A 17,998-nucleotide genomic window follows, 5' to 3' on the forward strand; every position below is an offset into this window, starting at 1 on the left:
CTCTGCATTTCCTTGTGGAATACGCTGCTCCCTTTATACGTAACTGTCAACCACCTTAGGGGTTCAGAGAAGCTACATTTAAAGGAAGGATGAGAGTGTTGTCTCTTGAAGTGGGGTCTGCAGACCAGTAGTAAGGGCAATACCTAGAAGCTTATTAGAAAAATAGATTCTCAGGACCCCTCCAGACCATCTGAATTAGAATCTTCACATTAACAAGAACCACCACCACCACCCAGCCCCACCTTCCCCCAGCCTTACCCTCCCCTACTCCATGCTCCTGATTCAAATGCACTTGTGATGGCAGCAGGAGGAGAAAAGAGCTCCAGCCCTGCTTGCTGCCCTGTCTCAAACTCAACTGAAGGGCCACCAATCCAGGTGTGAGCTTTCCTATCTCTCTTTTGGAGCCACACATTTCTTGCAGCCTTAAGAAGAGGCTCGTGCCTTGACTTCACCAAGAATGCCAACTCTACCATGAATAGAAGGATATTCTGTGTCACTGAGACATTTACAAATCATTATGGCACCTTTATTCTCTTTTTTACCTTTTTTAAGAGACAGGGTCTCGCTCTGTTGCCCGGGCTGGAGTTCATGGAGGGCAGTGGCCCGGTAGTAGCTCACTGCAGCCTCCAACTCCTGGCTCAAGCAATACTCCTGCCTTAGCCTCCCAAGTCGCTAAGAGTACAGGTGCATGCCACCTGGCTAACTTTTTTTTTTGGTAGAGACAAGGTCTTGCTAGTTGCCCAGGCTCTTCTTGAATTCCTGGGCTCAAGAAGCCATCCTCCTGCTTTGGCCTTCTGAAGCACTAGGATTACAGGTGTGAGCTACCATGCCTGGCCATGTGTTTATCCTTTATTCCTCAACCACATGCTTCCATAGCTCATCCCTGTGTCACTTACTCCCTACACTATATGCCAACTGGGGGCCGGCATCAGATCTCTGTGACTAAAAATATTCTTTTATTTATTATCCATCTGTTGAATCCCTATAGTGGGCCAAATACTCTGCTAGATATTTGTCCTTTAAGCAAGAGCTTGTGGATCAGAGAGCACAGTCCCACTGTGTAGCCCTCATTATAAATTTGTGATTGGAGGGGAGGGAGAGGCGCAAGCTTCACAAGATAGGGATACCGGAGTGACAGCAAAGGTAATCAGTATGCTACTGCAGCCCACCCCAATCATACCCACACGTGGCTCTTCTGTAACATCCTTTGTCTCTTGGCCAGTCCCTTCTTGGAGGGCAGGGCTCAATAATGTACCAGTCCCCCCAGGAAAGAATAGGCTGGACCGAAGTGACAAGAGTCTCTTGGCCGGGTGCAGTAGCTCACACCTGTAATCCCAGCACTTTGGGAGGCCGAGGCAGGCAGATCACGAGGTCGGGAGTTTAAGACCAGCCTGGCCAACATGGTGAAACCCCATCTCTACTAAAAATACCAAAAAATGGCCGGGCACGGTGGCTCACGCCTGTAGTCCCAGAACTTTGGGAGGCCAAGGCAGGCGGATCATGAAGTCAGAAGTTTGAGGCCAGCCTGACCAACATGGTGAAACTCTGTCTCTACTAACAATACAAAAATTAGCCAGGTGTGGTGGCATGCACCTGTAGTCCCAGCTACTCAGGAGTCTGAGGCAGGAGAATCACTTGAACCCGGGAGATGGAGGTTGCAATGAGCCAAGATTGCACCACTGCACTCCAGCCTGGGTGATAGAGCATGACTCTGTCCAAAAAAAAAAAAAAATTAACCAGGCATAGTGGCACATGCCTGTAGTCCCAGCTACTAAGGAGGCTGAGGCAGGAGAATTGTTTAAACCCAGGAGCTGGAGGTTGCAGTGAGCCAAAATCACGCCACTGTACTCCAGCCTGGGCAACACAGTGAGACTGTCTCCAAAAAAAAAAAAAAAAAAAGTCTCTCTTTATCAGCTCACCCTGACCCAGTCCCCAGCAACGCTGACCCCTATCGACTCAAGAGCCAAGCCCAGCTCAGGCTGAGTTGCCCTTCCAGGCAGAGCCAGCTTAGACAAGAAATTTAACAATCCTCCAGAATTCATTTGGGTTTTCCCAGATGAAGGGTCATAGGTCAAGACTGATGGAAGCAGAGAGAGGCCACAGGTCAGAGAGTTATCTGAGCGACCAGGTCAGGTTAGGGCAACAATGAAGATACTGTGGAAGCTGTGAGCCAGGCCCAAATAGCCTAGGAAACCAGACTGAACCAGCCCCTTCTTCTCAGGAGATGCTTTCAAAGATGGATTCAGGTTACAGTAGCCCACAGCTCCCTACATCCTCCTTCCTTCCTCACCATGCTCCTTCCCCACCCACCCCATCCTTCTCCCCTGCAAATATGACTTTTTTCCCCTCCTGTGATTTTTTTTTTTTTTTGGAAGGCTGTCATTTCTCTGTCGTTACTGGCAAAGCCACTGAATATCACCCCTCCCCCGCCTTGGTCCCGCGCCAGGTCCTGAATACCTTACTCCACGAGGACAGAGGAGGGGAGGTGATTTCACATCCCTCCATCCAGGAGAAGTCTCGACCCCTCATCCACAGGGCTCCCTCGCACAACCTCATTTTGCCTCTAACCCATTAGTGACTGACTCCAAGAGGGCTATCATCTGGCTCACACCTGTAATCCCAGCACTTTGCGAGGCCGAGGCGGACAGATCATCTGAGGTCAGGAGTTCAAGACCAGCCTAGCCAATATGGTGAAACTCCATCTCTACTAAAAATACCAAAAATAAGCCAGGCGTAGTGGCGGGCGCCTGTAATCCCAGCTACTCAGGAGTCTGAGACAGGAAAATCGCTTGAACCCGGGAGGTGGAGGTTGCAGTGAGCCAAGATCACGCCATTGCACTCCAGCCTGGTCAACAAGAGTGAAACTCTGTCTCAAAAAAAAAGGGGGGGCTATCATCTTATTTCTAATTCCCTTTCCTACCCTGGAGCCTTTAACCTACTGGTCTAATAGAGATTACAGTTTCAGCCACCCATGCTAGCCTTGACAGTGTCATACTTTACGCAGCTGAGCATCTACAGGTTCCAAGAGAAAGATATGAGGTTAGTATAATAAGAGAGTTTAGCAAATAACCCCTTGACCTGTTTAAAATATATATATACATATAGTATTATAAATGTTCCATGTTGGGACTACAAGAAAAAGTATTACATTATAAAATTTTATCATCATTCCCCTCCTATTTTCCCCTCCTTTGACTGAGGAGAGAAAGCATCCTTGGCCACCCAGCTTCCCTCTCCCCAACAGCCCAAAGGAGAGTATGAGGGTACCAGCCATGCCCTGGGCTTTCCTGAGTTGCCAGAAAGGAGACTAAACCCTTTACACAGGCATGCTGCTAAAGAGGGTAGAAGCAAAGCTTCAAGGCTGTGGCAGGCCATGAAAACTACTGAGAAGAAGGTGGTTTTAAGAAGCAGTGCTATGGTTCAGGATTTGAATCCTCCCTGGTGTCTTTATCTTTCAGGTGAGATCAGAATGGTTTACAAGTATTTTTGGCTGCAGGTACTATGTGTTTCCTTGTATGTGAAGCCACCATGAGAATGTACCACATGGTTCCCGTTTATATTTGAGTTGCATTTTTTAAATGCTTTGTTTTGTTTCGAGACAGAGTCTCACTCTGTCGCCCAGGCTGGAGTGTGGTGGCATGATCTCGGCTCGCTGCAACCTCTACCTCCCGGGTTCAAGCAATTCTCCTGCCTCGGCCTCCCAAGTGGCTGGGATTACAGGTGCATGCCACCATGCCTGGCTAATTTTTGTATTTTTAGTAGAGACAGGATTTTGCCATGTTGGCCAGGCTGGTCTCAAACTCCTGACCTCATGATCCACCCGCCTCGGCCTTAAACACTTTTAAATGCACAGAAATTCTAGTGAATTAGTTGTACCTTACCTAAAACTGGGCAGAAACACATCAGCAAAGCCAACAATAACAACTCGAATCCTCAGATTGCTAATCCAGTGAACCTACTAACCCCAGGAACCAAATATTGCACAAGGCATCTCTCTATCTTTCAGTGACAATGCATAACATAGGTTCTGAAGGGAGTCAACATTAAGTGCATCCTTTCGCCAACTTTGAAACTCTCCTTAAGAGGAGTAGCTAGCCATGCACTTTATGTTGCTGATAAGCATCCTGAAAATTATATTTTTATTTGTAGGTGCTTTGAAGGAAAACAATTAGGAAAAATACGTGAACAAGGACAGAGAAGTAGTAGACTTCTTACCTTATACAAACTCTGAGAACATACTTAATAATAAAGGTAACAGTGGAAGATGGTTTTGCATATATTTATTGCAGAAAGGATCCAACCACTGTTTTATCTCAAATTATCATATATATAATCCTCCCCCAATCATAATTAACCATCAAATGTGAATCAGCAGATGTGAATATTTCTTGACATATATTAAGAAACAAAAAATAAGGTTACCTTATTTTTATTTGAAAAGAACCTATGTTTCGTTACCTAAAAAGAACCCATATTCCGGCTGGGGATATTAGAAAAAGATAAATGAAATAAATAAAGGGAAAAACCACAAATACATAAAATTCTAGGACTGAATAGCAAAGAGACAGGCAAGTAAATATAATCTTAGGATGACAACCATGCACCAAAGTAGAAAACAGAGCAAAACAGCTTGATATTCTCCAAATTAGATTTTAATCATCTGGAAAAGAAGTTATTGAGAGCAGAAACACACACTGAATATTCACTTGGCTAGTTTATCTCACTATACCTAGACATTGTCAATAAAGGGCTATATTTAGAACCTAATTTACTATGTTGTCTTTATAGCTCATCTATTTCTTTCAATTTACAACTAATACATTTTGGCAAATTCCCACATTCTCAAATGCACAATATTTTCTCGGTACCTTTGGAAAGCAAGTATAGGTAGAGCATTAGTGGTTCATCATAGTTTTCTGAAAAAGATGAGTTGCCCTGGAATACACAGTTTATAAACCTCCACTGCAGCAGACCTATTTATCACACGTTCTACTCATAAAATTATAAGCTTGGTCCTACAGCCTAAAATAAATCTGGATAAGCCTAAGACGAAAGCTTCTAAGAGTCAATCTAGGAGAAATGATAGAATTTAAGTGATGGGAGGTAAGTTAAATGACATTTAATACAATCTGTACATACATTAACAACAGCACAATAACCATGATTGCTGAGCACCCAAATACTAGTTTTTCTAACTGTTTTACATGTTCATGATAGCAAAGAATGGAAAAAATAAAGTGTTTTCTGTGGTTATTTTACATATACGTGTAGAACTTTATCTCCTGCTATCTGCACATTATATCCTGAATATTTTACCACATTCCCCATTATTTTTTAAAAGGTTCCATCTTAAGGCTGCTCCGTAACTATTGAGGACCGATCCCTGATTGTTGAGTGTGTAAGTGGTTTCCAACTGTTAGCTACTATAAACACTTTGATGACGAATAGACTTACATATACACATTGTTGTACACATGTACAGTTTTTTTTACCATAATTACCAAATGCCCTCTTGATATAAATACTATAGTATTTATATCAACACTACATTAGCTTTTATTCTGTCATGGGGGATACACTGCAGAAATAAGTTTGCCGAGTCAAATGTGAAAAAGATGTTTCCTGTTTAGGCTTTTGATCTATATTGCCAAATGGCTTTCCAAAAAAATTAATCCACAAATTTGCATTTTCTCCAACAGTGTGAAGTGTCCACATCTTTATGCGCTCACCAGCACTGGGTATTTCTTCTCTTCGTCATTGCCAATTTGAATGACCCAAGGCTGTATCTCTCTTTAATTTAAATTGTTTTCACTCCAATGTTAATTTGCCCTTTATATTTATTTCTTTGTAAATTGTCTATATTCTTTCTTTTTTTCTTTCGGGTTAATCCTTATTGATTAAAAACCTGTTTATGTATCACAGATATAATCTTCTTTGACCTTCATATATTGTAACCATTTTTCCCAGTATATTTACCTTTCTTTTTGATAACATCAAAAGTTATCTTTTCTATAGGACAGTAATCAGTTTTCTGTTGAACCTAATCACCTATGCTAACATTGCCTTTTTTCTTTTTTTTCCTTTTTTTTTTTTTTTGAGACAGTCTTACTCTGTTACCCAAGCTCTGGAGTGAAGTGCCAAAAACATGGCTCACTGCAGCCTTGATCTCCTGGGATCAAGCCATCCTCCCACCTTAGCCTCCCAAGTAGCTGGGGCTACTTGATGCACATCACCGTGCCCAGCTAATTTTTTTTTTTTTATGTTTTGTAGAGACGGAGTCTCACTTTGTTTCCCAGGCTGGTCTCAAACTCGTGAGCTTAAGCAATCCTCCTGCCTCAGCCTCCCAAAGTGCTGAGATTATAGGCATGAGCCACTGCACCTGGCCTAATATTGCTTTTTAAATATTATAAATGCCTAGTTCTTCAAAATGCTCTTTGAACAAGATTTACCATCTTACTGGTTCACTCACCAACGAGTTAATAAATCTTTGACATGTGCTCATCCTATATTTGCATGAAAGCTGTTTTTTTTTAACTTTCCTAAAATTGTATTTCTTGCTATATCCAGAATCTAGTGTTTCTTCCTCCAGCAAAGCAGCTTTGTGGTACTACATACACCACATAGTCAGGTGTGCCTCATTCTAACTAGCAAATACAGTACACTAGACATAATAATGCAGATAGCTGGTTATGTGCTAGCAACTGAATGGCACTTGGAGGCATCCCTGTAACTGACCTGACATTTCCAACATTTCTCTTGAAAGCCATCCTATAGTCATCATATTGACTACAAAAGACCACTCTGGGCAGCTGAGACAGCCAACCCAATGAGGAAGGGGCTTTGATGGTTTACAGGGCATGACCGACACTTCCTCATCCAGAATTGCAGAACACACACTGTTTTGTGAGATAACTGAAATGCTGAGGGAAGTAGACGTAAGTTCTACCCGAGCTATTTTCTCTCTAGGTGAAACTCAAGACAGCAAGACCAGGACTTAGACTTCATTAGCATCTCACACCAAGTCACAAAATTAACCACTCCAATTCGCTCAAAGAAGAAAGACAAGAGAGTAAAGAGTTTCATGGATTTGAGAGAAAGGAGCTTCATTTTACATACTTAACAGGTCACTGACAACTTTTCACACTTTATTGAGAGAACCGTCTGCACCATTAGCAGGTCATTTGACCTACTCTCTTTAAAACCTCTCTAAGCTCAGAAGGCAACACTAATAGCTCCAGGAATAGAAGGTGATCTGAGATTTTAGTCTGACCACTGTCTCCCAGGCAGATTTGCTGGCTATAGGAACTTCCCAGCAGTTCCAATCTTTCCAGGAGCTTCAAGCTGCCCCTCTGTACATTTTGAAGAACTTTCTTCTGCCCCCAGTGCTCTATATCTATACTGTGTATTCAGCATCTATTATGTATGCCATAATACATAATATGTAGGCTGTGTACTCTGGGGTATACTGGGCATGGAGACTCTGCCCTCAAGGATCTTCCTGTCCAGTGGGGAATATCAGACAGATCTAAATACCTATTATAGGGTAGAAAATGACTAGTAATTCACAAATATTAAGAACACACCATGTGCCAGTTAATGTGCACTGAGTATTCAGTGGAGAGCAAGACAGGCTAGTCCTTGTCCTTAGAATGGGTTCAATAAGCATTTGCTGAAAGAGGAAAAATAACAGTCATTTAGTACCCACCATAGGTCAGACTATGTTCCAGGCATTTTCTCATTTAATTTCCTCCTCACAAGTACTTCCTTTGGTAGGTGATGTTACCCCCCATTTTTTTTTTTTTTTTTTTTTTTTTTGAGACGGAGTCTCGCTCCGTCGCCCAGGCTGGAGTGCAGTGGCGCAATCTCGGCTCACTGCAAGCTCCGCCTCCCGGGTTCACGCCATTCTCCTGCCTCAGCCTCTCCGAGTAGCTGGGACTACAGGCGCCCGCCACCACGCCCGGCTAATTTTTTGTATTTTTTTAGTAGAGACGGGGTTTCATCGTGGTCTCGATCTCCTGACCTCGTGATCCGCCCGCCTCGGCCTCCCAAAGTGCTGGGATTACAAGCGTGAGCCACCGCGCCTGGCCCCCATTTGTAATAGATAAGGAAAGAGGGGCTCAGAGACAGTAGGTGACTTTCTCAAGGTCATTACAGTGATGAATAGCAACGATAGGATTCAAATACAGAACTATCTGACTTGAAAGATCCTGCTCTTTGAACCTCACTACGTTTACCATTAGCATTTTATGACAATACCTTCCTTCTGTGCAGGTGTGACTGACTCATTTCCAAGTTGAAAAGCCTCACAGGACACAGGTTGGCAAGCAATAAGGCATCCACTGCTAGTCCCAAGATAAGGACTCACAAAGCCATGACCCGTATAACCCTCAACGTTTGATTGACACTTGATCTATCTCTGGCTGACCCATGACATCCTCTGGCATAAACTGTGTGATCTACTTATCTTCCTTCTGATAGAATGAGAGAATAAAAGGGCAGAGAAGAGGAAATGAAAAGTTAAGGGCACAAGCTCTGCCCCCTCTTTTTAGGATTCCTCCAGCAGGACTGGCCCCACACACAGACAGACTAGACAGCCACTACACAGCAAAGCTGAACATCCAACATGGCTTCCACACCCATAATGGCATCCTCCCTTCCCCCACCATTTTGCCTTAACTCAAGGAAATTATTTTAAGTCCTTCTCTTTTACTCATTTTGAGGAAAAGAATAATTCAGGACTTCAAACTTAACAAAGCCATCAGAATGAAGCCTCAGTGAGCCAGGGCAGCTCCACCCTGTGTGCCTACCTTCTTGGCTTCATCTTCCCCAGTGCACCCTGGGCAGCTCAGGACCACAGCTGTTCCTCCCCCAGTACACCCTGGGTAGCTCTTGGCCATCCTCAGGAACTCAGCTCAGACACCTCCTCCTCCAGAAAGCCTTTTCTTTTTTTTTTTTAATTTCTACTTTTATTTTAGATTCAGGGAGTACATCTGTAGGTTTGTTCCATGGGTATCATGCATGACACTGAAGTTTGGGGTATGATAGTACCCATCACCTGGGTACTATGCTTACTACATACCCAGGTAGTAAGCATAGTACCCAATAGTTAGTTTTTCAACCCATCCTTCCCTTTCTCCCTCCACGCTCTAGTAGTCCCCACTGTCTATTGTTGCCATCTTTGTGTCCATGAGTACCCAATGTTCAGCTCCCTCTTATGAGAACATGCAGTATTTGGTTTTCTGTTTCTGCATTAATTAGCTTATGATAATGGCCTCCAGCTGCATCCATGTTGCTACAAAGAACATGATTTTATTCTTTTTATGGCTACATAGTATTCCATGAGGTATATGCACAAGGCTTTCTTTATCCAATCCATCCTGGATGGACACCTAGATTGATTTCATGTATTTGCTATTGTGAATAGTGCTACAATGGACATACAAGGGCATATGTCTTTTTGGGAGAACAGTTTTTTGGTTTTTGGTTTTTTTGGATATATACCCAGCAATGGGATTGCTAGGTCAAATGGTAGTTTCAAGTTCTTTGAGAAATATCCAAACTTCTTTCCATGATGGCTGAACTAATTTACATTTCCACTAACAGTGTATAAGGTTTCCCTTTTCTCCACAGTCTGACCAGCATCAGTTGTTTTTTGACTTTTCAATAATAGCCATTCTGGCTGGTGTGAGATGGTATTTTACTATAGTTTTGATTTGCATTTCTCTGATGATTAGTGATGTGGAACATTTTTTCATAAACATGTTGGCCACTTGTATGTCTTCTTTTGAGAAGTATCTGTTCATGTCTCTATTAAAAAGTTTTTTGGTTTTTGCTTCTTGAATTAAGTTCCTTATAGATTCTGAATATTATACCTCTGTCGGATGTGTGGTTTGTGAATATTTGCTCCCATTCTATAGGTTGTCTGATTACTGTTGATAGTTTGTTTTGTTTTGTTTTTGTTTTGCTGTGCAGAAGATCTTGAGTTTAATTAGGTTCCACTTGTCCATTTTTGTTTGGGCTGCAGTTGCTTTTGAGGACCTAGTTATAATATCTTTCTCAAGGCCAATGTTCAAAATGGTGTTTCCTAGGTTTTCTTCTAGAATTCTGATAGTTTGAGGTCTTATATTTAAATCTTTAATTCTTCTTAACTTTTGTATATGGTGAAAGGTAAGGGTCCAGTTTCATTCTTCTGCATATGGCTAGCCAGCTATCCCATCACCATTTATCGAGTAGGGTGTCTTTTCTCCATCTCTTATTTTCGTAAACTTTATCAAACATCAGATGGCTGTGGGTGTGCAGTTTTATTTCTGGGTTCTCTATTTTGTTCCACTGGTCTATGTGTCTGTTTTTGTACCAGTACCACACTGTTTTGTTTACTGTAGCCATATAGTATGGTTTGAAGTAGGGTAGTGTAATACCTTTGGCTTTGTTCTTTTTGCTTAGAATTGCTTTAGCTATTCAGGTTCTTTTTTGATTCCACATGAAATTTAGAATAGTATTTTCTAATTCTGTAAAAATGACATTGGTAGTGTCAATGATAAAAAGTCAAACTTTGTAAAATATTTGAAGAGATTTATTCTGAGCCAAATGTAAAAACCATGACCCCTGACACAGCCCCAGGAGGTCCTGAGAACATGTCCCCAAGATGGTTGGTTACAGCTTGATTTTATGCATTTTAGGGGGGACAGAAGTTGCAGAGACATAAATCAGTACATGTAAGGTGTACGTTGGTTAGGCCTGGAAAGGCCAAGGGCTTCCAAGTCATAGGTGGATTTAAAGATTTCCTGATTGGCAATTGGTTGGAAGGGTTAAGCTCTGTCTGAAAAGTTGAAGTCAACAGAAATAAATGTTTCTAGTTAAGATAAGCGGAGTTGCAGAAACCAAGGTTCTGCAACCTATCTATATAATATATAGATAGACAGTTACATAGACGAAGGCTATGGGTAGCAGGCTTCAGAGAGAACAAATGGTGTCTCTTATCAGACCCTAAAAGTGCCAGACTCTTAGTTAAATCTCTCCTGGATCAGGAAAAGACATGAAAAGGGAAAAGAATTTTCTATGGATTGCAGACAAGAGACACTTTTTCAAGGCCATTTCAAAATATCTCCAAGATATTTTAGGGGAAAATACTTTGGTTTCTTTCAAGGCTTGTTCTCTGTCTTGTGATGTTATACTAGAGTCAGGTTGCAATTTGGCATCTTATTACTACAGAGTCTGTTTTGTCAGTCACAAGACCTCTGTTTTCCTGTTAATGCTGGTCAGCTGTGCCTAAATTCCAAAGGGAGGAGAGTACGATGAGGCGTGTCCCACCCAGCCCCCCTTCCCATCATAGCCTGAACTAGTTTTTCAGGTTTACTTTGGAATGCTCTTAACCAAGAGGAGGGTTCCATTCAGTCAGTTGGGGTGCTTAGAATTTTATTTTTGGTTTACAGTAGTTTGATAGGAAGGCTGTTCAACCTGTATTGCTTTGGGCAGTATGGCCATTCTAACAATATTGATTCTTCCCATCCATGAGCATGGAATGTTTTTCCATTTGTTTGTATCATCTATAATTTCTCCCAGCAGTGTTTTATAGTTCTCCTTGTAGAGATGTAGGTATTTTATTTTTGTGTGGCTATTGTAAATGGGATTGTGTTCTTGATTTGTCTCTCAGCCTGAATGTTATTGGTGTATAGAAATACTACTGATTTTTGTACATTGATTTTTGTATCCTGAACCTTTACTGAAGTCATTTATCAATTCTATGAGCCTTTTGGCAGAGTCTTTATGGTTTTCTAGGTATAGAATCATATTGTCAGCAAAGAAGGATAGTTTGACTTCTTCTTTTCATATTTTGCTCAGAAAGCCTTTTCTGATCCAGCTCCACAGTGTGTGTGTGCAGACATGTGCACAGCCAGCAGTGCCCCTGCCGCAGGCCCCCACACCCCTCACACTGCCCCGACACAACTCATGCCACACTGCACAGCGCCCATGCTTTGCCAGGAAACCACTTGTCTCCATGCTCCATGGCAGGAAGAATTGTATCTGGTCTTTCTGCTCCCACCATTGAGTTCAGTCCAGGAACCCGGTAGACTCCTGAAGAAGGAAAGAACAGAGGAAAGAGAAAGCTTTGTCCAGACCCTCTGCCCACCACCTCACCTTCCTGTGCTCACTTCAGGCCTGGTGAAATTCCCAGGGATCAAAGCTGCCATAGGGGAAAAGGGTGAGACCCGAGGAAAAACAGACTGGAGAGAATGACTGAGAAAGCAAGGAATATCTGAGCAGGCGCTCCAGGGCTCCCCAAACACAGGTCAGAGCCATTGCTTAGGAATATTTGCAGTGCCCAGTGGGGCAGTGAGGATGACTCGACTTCTAGGAATCACTCCACAGATGGCCCCAGGCCTGTATGTCACAAGACAATCTAAGGGGTCTCTGGAACAGCTGCCCCTGACCTGCACGTACTGGGCTCACTTGAGGTTCCATGCTGCGATAGCTGGATGTCTCCCTTCACTCCTAATCCATGACAAGTTAGTGAACTTGTCATTGAAGAAACCATTTAGGCAGATTTCAGAAACATCTGACTGGGCTCTCTTCTACCACTGCGCATGAAGAGGAAAAATTAAACAGGACGAGAGCTCTGGGCCACATCGCCTCACCTCCATTCCTATTGCTAGCCTGACTTGTGAAAGGAAGTGAAAACATTTAAATGCCCTTCTTCTGTCAGCATGGTAACTGGGGTGGATGGAGCTGGGTTTACCATTTTAAAATACACATTTAACAGCTCATCTGAGCGGCCGCAGCCATGTTATCAAGCTGAACACATGTTGATCTGAGTAGATTAGAAAAATAGTTCCCAGTGTCTGGGGACATAGTGCTTTTAAACAAGTGCTTTGCTTTTCAAAGAATGAGCCATTAAGAAGTTCCTTGTATACATGTAGCCCATGAACCTGGAAAGAAATAAAAGTAAAATCAATACAGAATCAGCAACCCTAAGCAGCAGGCTAGAGAATTTGGCTGTTAGAGATATGGTTATAAAAGATTGCTATTCAGTTTATCTTTCATTTCCTGCACAGCTAATGATAGGAGGAATCAAAAATCATCTTCACACTGAATTTGCACATTTTGACAAGAGAAAAAACTCACACTTTTCTTCATATTTTATTTCCTTTTTCCAAAAAGCGATTCAATTTTTTTTTGGAAATTTAAATTTGTTCTTTCCATTCACGAAAAGAATTCTATTACTCCTGCATTCAATCTGTTCAATCTCAGTTTAGTTTCAAGTTGAGACTTTCGTTTCCAGACATGTACAGAGTGGTTGCTGTCCCTGTTTTGCTTCTCATTTTCAGGGCACAATTCCTTGGCAAAGTAGTAAGCTACTGAGTTAAGTCAAACTGACTGCTTTTCACCCTCTAAGCGCCCTGTAAGTATGTGAGACTGAACCCATACAACGTCTTCTGCAACTAAAGTTCAAAATCATAATGAATCAATTGTGCAAAAGCACAGGAGTATCTAATTTTAAAAAACTTTTCAGAATGAATGCTAAGCCCTTCTCATTTAACTATTTGCCTTTCTTTATAGTCTATAAAAATATGTATTAATAGGTGTGATAATATTCTTTGTTTTTAGGGTTTTATAAATATTTCAAAGACAAATACAAGCAGAGAGATTTCTAATAGACAAGCTACTTACACAATTCTGTGCCCTGAAAGAAAAGAAGGCAATAATCTAATGAAAAAGGGGCCCAGCATTCTTTTTCTTCAGAAGCTTGGTGTTCCAGAGCTGAATAAGGATCAGTGGGTAGCCCAAAGAGTGTCCTGGTGGCACCAATAATATTCATCTCTGTTGAGAAATTTGGACTTGGCTCAGACCATCTGCCATCACTGCAGCCCAAGGTTACCTTTCATTTGGAAATTATGCTGTCAACTTGGTTTCGAATGTACATGGGCGAGGCATATGCTTCTTCTTGCTGCCCAAGGAGATGCTGGCATGGAAACAATGTGAAGGCTCCTGATTGAAGCTTGTGTTTATGGACTCTCCTCTTCCCTTCTCTTCTCTTCTCCCCTAGTTACTGTGACCGTGGGAGGCAAGCAACACTTGCTCGGACTGTATGACACCGCGGGACAGGTACATTTTTATCATCTTGGTTCACTGGAGGGCGGTGGTGTAGGGGAGAAAAAGATCCGTTTGCTTAGGCAGATGGGACTCATAGCACAGATATTACCCATTCTGATCACTTGGGGCCAATTTATTGTCTGCCTAAATGACAACCAAAAGCACATTCTCAAAATTTAAAAAATTACAAAAATCTAAATTATTACATTATTTAAGGCATTGGTAGGTAAATAATGATTCATTTGACTGATGACCATCAAAAACCAGAATAACAGATTTGTGACCACGAGTTTCAATTTCTTTCTGTGGAAACCTATTCCAGATTCAGGATTCATAGGTCAATTTCATAAATTTTAGTTCCACCCATTTTTTTTCAGGTTATTTTCTTTGCCCATGCTTTATTTGAATTGCCTAATGAACTGCGAAAAGGCCCAAAAAGAGATTGGTGGGGGTGAGGGGAGGAGAGAGGGAGAAGATGGATTAAGTGTTGGAAGGAAGAAAAGCCAGGATCCTAGATGTTTTCCAAAAGTGAGAGTCAACCCTGAATAACTGGGGGTTGACTCTAAATTCCCTAAGATTCTTGAAATATTCTCACTTTGTCAGGACTGTTTCTTCAAGTTGGAGAAACTGGCCCACCAATAACATAAGACAATGGGCTAAAACCCTCAACATTTAATCAGCCGGCACATGCTTTCTTTGGGTGAAAATGGCGCTTAATCTGTCTTTCCCAGCATCCCACACATCGCTACGAAGTTTCTCATGTTCTAATGTTCTAATCTAGTTCATGGATTGGTGGAGGGGAAGTGGTTAAGCAACTGATGGCCGTAGCCCAATTTCTTGGATAGAGCTTTTGTTACCATGTCTTGGGTCATCTATTTAGGTCAAAATCAGCGGGTTGTTCAGTCTGTCCAAATTCATACATCTTAAGTTCTTTGGAGTGAACATTTTACCCTGCTATTTCTCAGTGTGAGTTTCCTGGGAATTGTTATTTGTAGTGATGCATTCGTCTAGGCCTTTTTTTTTCACAATTGTTTGGATATACATCGTTTTGCTCAACTTGAAAGCTCTTCACAAGAATATAAATAAATGGAATTCTCTTTGGGGATTTCTGTGAAAATTTGTAAGGACCACTGTATAAATGTGTGTGGAACATCAAAGGCAGGTGTTGGCCAGGCTAGGGTGCGGAACCTGGAAAATCTAGCACCAGACTCAAAGCTTCTAAGAGCATCCAGGGTCCCCTCATTGGCAGATGCCTGTTTTGGTAAGCTACTGCCAGGAACTGGGAGTGGAAGCAACCTCTCACGTCAATAGCAAGACATACGACTAAGAAAGGAGGCCCCCTACGTGCTCAAATGAAAAAAATCATTTGCTCCTCTGATCTAAGATACAAGGGCCTCAGGATAGCTCACACCCCCAAAAGAAAGCATTCCAGCAACAAGGGTACACCACTTTGGAGGCCAAAGTTGCCTGCTCTAATTCACTCAATCATTGGGGTGTCCCCATTCATCAGGAACTCATAGCCTGAAAGAGAGAGGAGTTTATACCCTCCTCTCCCATAGTCAAATTTTACTAATATAATCCGGTTTGAAAAGTTCAATATGGCAATGATTATTTCATGACTCTGAAACCTCTCTCTGGTCCCTCTGGCTTCCGAAAAAGTCTCCCTGTCCCCTGCTGCCCAGTCAGTTCTCCCCTCGTCTGCAGCAATCCAACAAGTATTGCCTCCTGTGCATTAACTGCCCCAAGAACAACCTCCACAGGCTGCTGTTTAATTTTAAATCCAATAAAACTCTTTAAAAGCTCTGGTGGAGTTTATTTTTCCCACTGTTCTGTCCTCTTAAGAAAAAAATTTAAATAATACCAGTATAAGAGTTGAAGCTGTAAGACATTGTAAAAATATCTTTAAACTCCACATCAAAGCAAACAGAATGGCCCAAACCTCTGACACAAAAGTGATGAAGACTGATAAAATATAACAAATAGATTATAAGATATTTTTTCAACTAACTCTCACTTGAATGCTTTATATTCAGAGGTAGACAAGGCTCAAAAGGAACCATAAAGCATGAGGAAAAGGAATCAGAACGTATCTTAAGGTTCCTTCTAGCCCTAAAATTCTATGATGAGGACTTTTCACATATAATCTCAAGAAACCCTGATAGAACTGGAGTAATTAGGCAAAAGAATTTGAGGCTAGACCCATGGGAGACCTTTCAGCTGTAAAAGATTACTAAATAATGGGAATGTGTTACACTACGGGATAACTTGTAATTCATTTTCTAGAACAGTGATTCTCAAACTAGAGTATGTGTCAGAATCACCTGTAGGGCTTGTCAAAACTCAGCTACTGGGCCCCACTCCAAGAATTTCTGCTTCTACAGGTCTAGGGTGGGACCCAAGAGTTTGCATTTCTTTTTATTTTTTTATTTTTTTGAGACAGGGTTTCGCTCCCGTCACCCAGGCTGGAGTGCAGTGGTGCAATCTTGGCTGACTGCAACCTCTGCTTCCCGAGTTCAAGCAATTCTCCTGCCTCAGCCTCCCAAGTAACTGGGATTACAGGCACCTGCCACCACACCCAGCTAATTTTTGTGTTTTTTTCTAGAGACGGGGGGGGGGAGTTCACCATGTTGCCCAGGCTGGTCTCGAACTCCCAACCTCAGGTGATCCGCCCACCTCAGCCTCCCAAAGTGCTGGGATTACAGAGTTTGCATTTCTAACAGGTTTTCTGGCAATGCTGCTGCTGGCCGCTACACCATACTTTGAAAGCCACTCAAAGTGTGGTCCACCAACCAGTGGCATCAACGTCACCAGGAAGCATGTTAGAACTGCAGAATCTCAAGGCCTATCCCCAGTCTACTGAATTTGCAAATCCATTTTTTTTGTTTTTTTTTTTTTGAGACGGAGTCTCGCTCTGTCGCCCAGGCTGGAGTGCAGTGGCGCAATCTCGGCTCACTGCAAGCTCCGCCTCCTGGGTTCAGGCCATTCTCCTGCCTCAGCCTCCCAAGTAGCTGGGACTACAGGCGCCCGCCACTACGCCCGGCTAATTTTTTGTATTTTTAGTAGAGACGGGGTTTCATCGTGGTCTCGATCTCCTGACCTCGTGATCCGCCCGCCTCGGCCTCCCAAAGTGCTGGGATTACAAGCGTGAGCCACCGGGCCCGGCAAATCCATTTTAAGAAGATCTCCAAATCATTAGAATGCACATTAAATTTCGAGAAGCACTACTCTAAACGTTTCTGGTGGTTGAGGCATTGTTCTGAAAGTTAGGAGGATGCAATGGAAAATAACCATTACTAAAATGTATTCCCGTAATTCTACAATTCAGCTATTAAGACTTTGTAACAAATTTAATTTGGAAACAGTGTCCCAAAATTTCCATTCTCAGTCCTAGGTAGAATAATCTGCCTCTTCTCAGTTATATTCTAGTAAATGTGCTGGATAGCTAAAGAACATGTATAATTCAAAAATACTCATTTTGCCAATTACAATGGAAGAGAGATGATTTCAAAACCAATTGGTTAATCCCTGAACCACAAAAAGAAAATGTCTCTGAATCCAGCTATAGAGTCCATATTGCTTGAATAATTAGATTTTTGTGCATGAATAAACCAAGAAGCAATCCTCCACATCTTTGTCTTGAACTAACTGAAGCAAATGTGTTCTGAGAGGTAAAGTGATAGAACTCATTGTCTCATTGTTTGCAGCGCTAAACAATGTCAGCGCTAAACAAAATCATTTGACCTGCTTTCCCTTGACTTTGAGGCACCTAGTCTGCCTCAGACCTGGCTACAGCCCCACGAGCCATGACCTGAGACACTCCTGCACCTCCACAATTCAGGCAAGCATGTGCTAAAGATAGTTTATAATGGGCTGGGCACAGTGGCTCATGCCTGTAATCCCAGCACTT

At 42.2% G+C, this 17,998-nt stretch overlaps 1 protein-coding gene across 1 annotated transcript in view; it reads left to right on the plus strand.

The window, feature by feature from the left end:
• RHOJ (ras homolog family member J) overlaps window positions 1–17,998 on the plus strand; it is a 90,243-nt gene that overhangs the window by 52,729 nt on the left and 19,516 nt on the right. The window contains exon 2 of the mRNA XM_030811859.1: window positions 14,045–14,103. Coding sequence (XP_030667719.1) covers window positions 14,045–14,103 — 59 coding nt within the window. The remainder of the gene's footprint in view (window positions 1–14,044; window positions 14,104–17,998) is intronic.

The sequence above is a fragment of the Nomascus leucogenys genome, chromosome 1a (genome assembly GCF_006542625.1).
Source record: "Nomascus leucogenys isolate Asia chromosome 1a, Asia_NLE_v1, whole genome shotgun sequence".
Taxonomy (NCBI): Eukaryota; Metazoa; Chordata; class Mammalia; order Primates; family Hylobatidae; genus Nomascus; species Nomascus leucogenys.